General features: G+C 55.7%; 2 protein-coding genes across 4 annotated transcripts in view; both read left to right on the top strand.

Moving 5' to 3' along the window:
- The window catches only part of DAZAP1 (DAZ associated protein 1), a 25,855-nt gene extending 22,382 nt beyond the window's left edge, over positions 1-3,473 (top strand). For all 3 annotated transcript variants that reach the window (XM_062510331.1, XM_062510332.1, XM_062510333.1), the window contains one exon: positions 2,084-3,473. In XM_062510331.1, coding sequence (XP_062366315.1) covers positions 2,084-2,256 — 173 coding nt within the window. In that variant the 3' untranslated portion in view covers positions 2,257-3,473. The remainder of the gene's footprint in view (positions 1-2,083) is intronic.
- Positions 3,474-4,799: 1,326 nt separating this feature from the next.
- On the top strand, positions 4,800-7,319 carry RPS15 (ribosomal protein S15). Its single transcript, XM_062510386.1, has 4 exons — positions 4,800-4,861; positions 5,218-5,303; positions 6,304-6,538; positions 7,149-7,319. Exons 1-4 carry the CDS (start codon positions 4,859-4,861, stop codon positions 7,260-7,262), a joined length of 438 nt encoding a protein of 145 aa, XP_062366370.1. The 5' UTR covers positions 4,800-4,858; the 3' UTR covers positions 7,263-7,319.
- The last annotated feature ends 766 nt before the right edge of the window (positions 7,320-8,085 follow it).

Genomic DNA, 8,085 nt, shown 5'->3' on the forward strand with positions numbered 1-8,085 from the left:
CTTACAAACACAGTTGACTCCATGGATAGTTTTGCCCTTGTAACTCGAAGTTTTTCTTGTTCTGCCAGCACTTGGCTCTTTGCAGACTCTTTTTGGAGGTGGTTGGACCCTTCTAAATAAAGCACAAATCCCAGCACAGACAGTTACAATCAGTGAGGAAGCCAGAGTTTTTAGGAGGGATCTGATGGAGAAGGACTCTTCATCTGGAGCTGCAGTGACAGGACAAGGGGAATGGTTTCAATCTGGAAAAAAATAGGTTTAGACTGGCTATTAGGAAAAACTTCTTCACTGTGAGGGTGTTGAAGCACAGATTTCCCAGAGAAGCTGTGGCTGCCCCATCCCTGGAAGTGTCCCTGATTTGCATAGATTTACATAAATGTGTAAAGCTCGTGGGCTTTAAAGAGCCACAGAGTTGCCTAATGCATGTAAGGCACTGTAAAGTTTATCCTGGGCAGTGTCCTAAATCCTTCAGTGGGTGCACTTGGGATGAGTGTCAGCACTAACACTCACCCTGCAAAATCAAATTAATGAATTACATGAATTTAAAATAATTAAAAGATCATTATCCCCGTGCAGGGCGCTCTTGAGGGTTGTCCTTGCAGTCCCCCGAGTTGTCACTAGCATGGGTTTGTCTGCTCCAGCCCCTTCAGGCCACACCCCAAAGCTTTGTCTGCACTCCCAAGGTCAGGCTGAGCGGGGAGGAGGGGAGCCTCAGGCAGGTCCTACAAAAATTCCCTGGTTTTTCCTTGCCGGGGCTCTTGGAGAGGGTGAGAGGCAGGGATGGGGCTCAGATGTTGGGTTTTTGTGTCAGGGCAGTGCTGCTCTTTCAGCTGTGTGAAACCCCACAGTGAGCTGTGCCTGCCACTGCTCACCCCCACAGCCTGGCCAGGCTTTATCCTGGAGATGAATCCAGGCTCAGGTTTGGAGTCAGACACTCAGAGCGCACAACTGGCACAGCCCAGGGGAGCAGAGGGGCTGGAGCAGAGCCAGGGAAGGCAGGGAGAGGCTGTGCAGGTGTGTGCTGTGGGCTTCCTTCATCATCAACCTGAGCCCTGTGCTGAGCTGTGCTTTGCACCACTGTGTGCGGGGAGAGCAACTCCAGGGTTGTGTTTTTCCACTCCCAGCCTCACCCCTTGGCAAACAATCCAGTTGTAGTTTTGGGAGCCTGCTTATCTGTGTCTGAACAAATGCCAGGAGGAGCATTTGGAGCTCCCAGAGCCTGAGCTCGCTGTGTTTTAGTGCTCATTAGTGCCAGCAAGTCCTGAGGGACAGGCAGAGCTTGAAATTGAACTGCTGAAGACGTGCTAAGAGACTTTGTTTGGGATTAAGAGAGTTAAACCTGCTCTAAGCCTGTACAGAGAGAGGCAGTGCTGCAGAATGCTCTTGGTAATTAGGAGCCTTAATAGCATCTTTCAGAGCAGGGGCTGGCACTGATGCCAGGATTAAGAGTCATATTTAATTATGAGAATCTGAATTCAATTTCTCAATTTCTCAGTCGTCTTAATTTGCATCTAGTTGTAAATTTTGTGTTGGTAGCAGGAATTCCAGCCAATCTTTTCTCTTGGAAAGAAAACCCCTGCTGTTCTCCCTGTCCTTAAATTCTGCTCACTCCAGAGTGGCCTGTGGTGCAGGTTCCAATACTTGTGTGTTTTAAAAGAGAGTTTTGGGATTGTCTGTTCAGTGCGGGAAGGCTTTTGAGTGTGCAAAACCAAAATCTGATAACTGCACCCTCAGTCTGGGAGATTTCAGGAAAAACTTCCTGGCTCCATCTCTTACCTGTGCCAGATCTGACAGCTTTTAGCCAATAAAAAACCCACCCCAAAATCAAACTACTCCCTGTGAGCAGATGGTTGAACTGCCAGCCTGGCTGGGATTACCCCAAACACATTTCCCCCTTCTTGCACACCTGTTCCCTTCTGCTTTTTTGCCCATTTCCTTTATGAGGAAGGAAAATCCCTGCAGGACCCCAGAGCTGCTGCTCCTCCCCGGTGCTGTTCCAGTGTAGGAAAGGCAGCGTCATGTATGGAATTGATGCCCGTGGCTGTTCCTGGAAGCTCATCCTGTGCCTTTCCCTCCTCCCCAGGGTATGGACAAGATTTAAGCGGGTTTGGACAAGGTTTCTCTGACCCCAGCCAGCAGCCCCCTCCCTACGGAGGCCCCTCGGTGCAGCCATCCAGCGGCCCCCCGGCCGGGGGCAGCGGCTTCGGCCGGGGCCAGAACCACAACGTGCAAGGATTCCATCCCTACCGGCGCTAGCCTGGGCTGGCAATCAGGGAGTGCTGTCCACAGGGATCTCTGGGCCCAGCTGAACCCCGGCATCCCAGACTTCTGAACTTGTGACAATCACATTACTTGATGGAAGAAAAACCTAACAACAATTTTTTTTTTTTTTTTTCGGGGGGAGGGGTGGGGGCAGATGGCTTCTGAAGGCAGAGCTGTGGGTGTTTGGACTGCAGTTTTTAAAGATTTTCCTTTCTCTAACCCATCAGCACAAATAAAGAAAATGTCACTGGTTCAAATTACAGGGTTTTAAAAATGTCTTCAGCTTTAATTCAAAACTTCAGGTTTCTTTTTTTTGAAATTATTTTTCCTGAGCCTTTGTTTTACCGTATATTGTAAACTTTTATGTTTAAAAGAAAAAAAAATATATACATTTACAGATTGTGAAATTTTTAAGAGAAATTTTCTACTATGTATGCTGGCTTATTTTTTAATTTAAAACAGGGTTTCCGTGAGCGCTGTTGGAGGCGGGGGAAGAGCTGCGGCCCCTCCCTCCCTCCCTCCCCCACGGCAGCGCTGGGGCGGAGGGTTCCGAAACTCTGGGAGTTGACAGAAACCTGCTGAGTGTATTTTGCTGTTTGTTCAGGGGGGGGCAGAGCTGGGCCAGGGCAGGAGCTGCGGGCGCACAGAGGCACGGGGAGGGGAGGAGGAGCGCTGGCTCGGGGCTCCACGCTGCCCTCCCCTGGCGCTGCCGCGGGGCTCCGGAGAGATGTGCATTTCCCTCAGGCAAAAAGGTTTTGGTGAGTTTGGCACTGAGCAGTGCTGAGCCCTGGTTTGAATAAAGACAAGAACCTTTGGATTAGAAACATCAGCCTGTCTCCATTTTTCTGGGTTTTGTTTGTTTGTTTGTTTGGTGGTTTTTTTTTTTTTTTTGCTTTTGTGAGTGTGGGTTTTCTAGACAAGTCCTCATGGGCGGCTGTGTGGTGTCACCAGTTGTCCCTGATGCCCACCCTGCTGGATGGCACTCCCAGGAAGCCACTCCTGGATGGGATCTGACCTGGGGAAGGATCCTCCAGCCTGGATCAGATCAAGCTGTTGAAGAGCTTTGATCCAATTTGATGTGGTGAAGGGATCGGATTGGATTGGATTGGATTGGATTGGATCCAGCCCTGTGAAGGATCCTCCACCCTGTCCTGGATCCCACCTGCATGAGACCCAGTGCAAAGCTTTGATCCAGGCTCATGGTGAAGGGCTTGGACTTGCAAGCCAGTGAGGTGAAGGATGTTCCAGCCTGGATTGGTTCCATCCTGGTGCAGGGCTTTGCTCTGGACTGGGTCAGAGTTGGTGAAGGGTTTCTGACCTCAGTGGGATCCTTCCTGCTGAAGGGCTCTAGTCTGGATCAGATCTGGGCTGGTGAAGGGCTCCTAAAACCCTTTGCCTGGTCCTGTCTTGGGTCACAAACGATGGTGGCAGCGACATAAATGCTGCTCTTCACACTTCACCTCAAGGCACTGCAGAAAACTGGGTAATTTACAGATTTCTCAGCATCCTTTGTGGATGTCAGTGTCTATAATTTTGCCTTGTGTCTTCTGGAATATCACCGTGGGGTTTGGCTCTGGAATGCGGGGCTAAACTGTGGCTAAACTTCCCTGAGGTGGAAGTGTCCCTTGGCTCCAGGGCAGCCCCAAATCCTGTCCATGGATCCTTCCCGGGGGCTGTGTATGTGATCTTTAGCCCCGTCTGGGGTAATTACTCAGTTAATGAGGTGGAACCGGGGATGTGTGGGGATGTGTCTGTGCTGTGGAGGTCACTGGGTTGCTCCTGGCAGGACTTCCATCAGTTCAGAGGGTATTTTTGTATTTTGTGTGGATCTGGTTCTGCTCGCCGTTAATCCTGCAGGCTCTAATCCCCGTGGTTCTGCTCGCTCAGTTTCATCCCTGAGTTTCAAAACCCCTGCTGGAACAGGAGCAGCTCCAGTGATGTTTGTGCAGGTGTCACTTCTGAGACCAACAGGACTCCTCGGGAAATGGCACAGCACCACCCTGGAGCCTCGGGGACACCCGGAGCAGAGGACACCCAACGTCTTTACCCTCTTCTGGGATAAAAGTCTTTGGATTTGGATCCCACCTATGCAGAACCAGCTCTTCCAGGCCCGTGTGGGCCGTCAGATCTGGAATCTGAGCCGAACGAGCCTGTTCCTCGTGTCCTCCGCCATCCCTCTGAGCCTCGGAGCTGCTGGCTCCCGTGGGAAGATGAATGTCCACGGGTGAAACACGAACGTGGCTTCCAAAATACGTGCGGGATGCTCCGAGCTGGCCCGGAGCGCCTGCGAGCTCCAGGCTGTCCTTGTGCCGCTGCCCTCCAGGTGACTGTGACCTGTCACTGCTGGGTTCCACCTTGGGCCAGCGGCAAGGAGCGGTTTCATTGGAACCTGAGGGGCAGGTTCGGGGGAAGAGGACGCTCCGTCCCTCTCGGGTGTCCCCGCACTGTCCCCGCACTGCGGGTGCGGCCCCTTTAAGCGCAGTGAGGGCGGAAGTGCCGCGACGTCTCGGCTTCTCCGCCCGTTCCTCCCGCGCCGCTCTCGCGAGATCTGCGACTTCCGGCGCGGGCGCGGCCTTTCCGAGCAGCCCCGACCAAGATGGTGGGTGAGGGGGAGGCCCCGCCGGCGCCATCGGGCTCCATCCGCCGCCATCCGCGGCCCATCCGGGACTCACCCGCCGCGGCGGCGCCTCCCGGGACTCGGGGCTTTCCTGGGGGACGGGGAATGGGTCTCCCCGGGGCGCTGCGGGGGCCGTGGGTGCTCCGGCCGGCCGGGGCTCAGCGCGGCGGGAACGGGGCTGAGGGGAAGGAGCGGCCTGGGCGCCCCGCGGAGCTCGGTGGGGCCGCGGCCTTCCCGTGTGCGGGGCGGGGAACGCGGGGCCGCTCGGGCTTGAATCCCCTGATCCTTCTCCCGGGAGGCCGCGACCCCCTGCCCTGACCCCCCCTCTCCCGCTGCAGGCGGAGGTGGAGCAGAAGAAGAAGCGAACCTTCCGCAAATTCACCTACCGCGGGGTGGACCTGGACCAGCTGCTCGACATGTCCTAGTAAGGGCTGGGGAGCCCCCCGGGCTGGGGTTTGGGGCTCGGGGAGCTGCCCCAGACTCGGGTTCTGTTCAGATAGCGGCAGTAACCGGTGTTTGGGTGTTCAGCTGCTGCTTTCTGAGCTCTTTAAAGCCCCTCAGTGGGTGACACCGTCAGTGTGGGGTCCCGGGGTCCTGCTCCACGCTGAGTTCGGGTGATGCTGTGCGTGTGGGGTCCCTGGAACTCCTCGAGGCCAGGCTCACTTGGCGTAACACTGTTAATTTGGGGTCCCCGGGGGTCTCCCCGGGGCTGTACCCCATGCTCGGTTTGGAATACCCGAGGTCTTCTCAGGCTGTACCCCTGACTCTTAGGGGTCTCCCCGGGCCTTAGTGTGGATAATACTGGCTATGGGATCGTTGGGAGTCTCTCCAGGATGTACTCCAAGCTCAGTTTGGGGTCCCGGGGGGTGGCCCCAGGCTCAGTCAGGATAACTCTGGATGTGGGGCCCTGGGGTCTCCTGGGGCTGTACCCCAGAGTCTGTGGCTTTGGGGGCTCCCTGGGCCTGTTCTGCATGACTGTGTTATTGAGGAGTTCATTTGGGATCTGTCCACGCTGTACCCCAGGCTCAATCTGGGGGCCCTGAGCCACCCCAGACTCTGTCTGTTCCTGGGGATGTCCCCAGGCTCATCATGAGTAACTCTGGGATTGTCTCTGGGAGTTCTCCAGGCTCAATTTGGGGTGTCTGGGGGTCTTACGAGGCTGTACCCCAGGCTCAGTGTGGCTAACTGTGGCTGTGGGGTCTCCCCAGGCTGTTCCCTAGGCTCAGTGTGGGGTCCCTGGGAACGTCCTCAGGCCATACCTCAGGCTCTGTTTGGGGTCCCTGGGGGTGTCCTGGGGCTGTACCCCAGTCTCTGTCTGGGTAACGCTGTGGCTGTGGCATCTCTGGGCTCTGCCCAGGCCATAGCCCAGGCTGGGTTTGGGGTCCCTGGCTGTCCCCTGACCCGTCCCTGTCCCCATTTGGCAGCGAGCAGCTGATGCAGCTGTACAGCGCGCGGCAGCGGCGGCGCCTGAACCGGGGCCTGCGCCGCAAGCAGCACTCGCTGCTCAAGCGCCTGCGCAAGGCCAAGAAGGAGGCACCACCCATGGAGAAACCCGAGGTGGTGAAGACCCACCTGAGGGATATGATCATCCTGCCCGAGATGGTGGGCAGCATGGTGGGCGTCTACAACGGCAAGACCTTCAACCAGGTGGAGATCAAGGTGAGCTGGGGACTGGCAGGTGGCTCTCAGACCAAGCTCAGTGTCTGGAGTGTTCGCTTCTAACTCTTCTTTGTAAATCCTACTGATTCCTGTGTCTGGGAGGGGTTCAGGCTCCTCCTTGGAGTGGGCTCTGCTCAGAGGGATACCTGGAGGTGTCATGCCAAGGCTGGCCAGCTCCCAGAGGGGTCTCGGTATGGCTCTGAAGCACTGAAATAGCTGCAGAGTGATCCATGTGCTCAGCCCTGGCTCCCAGCCTGCCAGCACCGCTTTGGGATGAAACAGATCCCTGAGTATTCCCAGGAGTGGAATTACCCACAGGGTGGTGTCACTTGATACCACCAGTGGGATTAAATGCCACTTCTTACTCTGACCTGGCATTAAATCCCACCTGGAAGGGCACAAATGCCCCTGTGGCTCCTGTGTCACCTCTCCCGGGAGGGGCAGAGCTGGGGAAGCCCCTCTGGCTCCACATCAAGGCACCGCGGGAGGAGCCTGGCCGGAATAACCGGCTGTGCCAGGCTCCTGCCAGCCCTGGGATGGGGATGGGGGTGGGATGGGGATGTCCCTGTGCCCCCTGGCACTGTCCCAGCACGGTTCTCTCCACTTGCAGCCCGAGATGATCGGCCACTACCTGGGCGAGTTTTCCATCACATACAAGCCGGTGAAGCACGGCCGGCCCGGCATCGGCGCCACCCACTCCTCCCGCTTCATCCCGCTCAAGTAACCCCGGGAGGAGAGGGAGGGAGCCTCGTCCAGTGTAAATAAAGAAATTCCACCTGGATCTGTCTGTGTCCTGCCTCTCCGTTCCCAGGGGTGGGCTGGGATGTGCTAAACTCCACCCTGATCGGATGTTTCCCCGAGTATTCCCAGGTTTTTTGGCACTGCTTTCTATTGGCACCTGCAGCAAACAAACGGTGTGGGTTTAGTAAATGAATGAATTTCCTTGCTCTTTGCTGGGAGGTGGGGAATGGCACATCAATATTTACGGTGTTTCCACGTATTTAACTTCATTTGTTAATGCAAACACTGGGAATGTGGAAATGTGGAATTGGGGGAGGCAAGGGAGGGTTCCCAGGGCTCAGAACCAACCTGAGCCCCAGGAGAAGCTGCCAATGCCCATCACGGGATGTCAAAAGCCCAAACCATTGTTTTCTCGTCCTTAATTTGGGAACCCAGGGGATTTTGGTGGCGGGGATCACAGGGGCATTGGCTGGGGGTGAACTGGGGTTTTGCAGCTCAGGCTGGGAGGGAGGGATGTGATTTGGGGGATGCTCTCAGGGATGAGGATGATGATGAGAAGGCAGAGGAGTTGATCTCGGGTGGATGATAGGGTTTGTCCCTGAACAGCCAAATGAACCCAGTGCTCATCTTCACCAGTGCCATGTCCCACGGTGAAGCCAGCAGTGGAGAGGGACCATTTGTCCCCGAGGTGGTCCTGCCTTGTCCCTGCTGCTGGCCGGGGTCCCTTGGGGCCCAGCTCCAGCTCTTGAAGTCTCACACTGTATCCTTTTCCTGTAACTAGTGGTGCCAGTGCCGTTTGTCCTTTT

The sequence above is a fragment of the Cinclus cinclus genome, chromosome 28 (assembly GCF_963662255.1).
Source record: "Cinclus cinclus chromosome 28, bCinCin1.1, whole genome shotgun sequence".
NCBI lineage: Eukaryota > Metazoa > Chordata > Aves > Passeriformes > Cinclidae > Cinclus > Cinclus cinclus.

Bases quoted from the DNA above. Each gene is read 5' to 3' on its own strand.
- RPS15 (XM_062510386.1), top strand. The intron at 5,304-6,303 runs GTAAGGGCTGGG...CCCATTTGGCAG, and splicing joins CAGCTGCTCGACATGTCCTA to CGAGCAGCTGATGCAGCTGT. The intron at 6,539-7,148 runs GTGAGCTGGGGA...CTCCACTTGCAG, and splicing joins TCAACCAGGTGGAGATCAAG to CCCGAGATGATCGGCCACTA.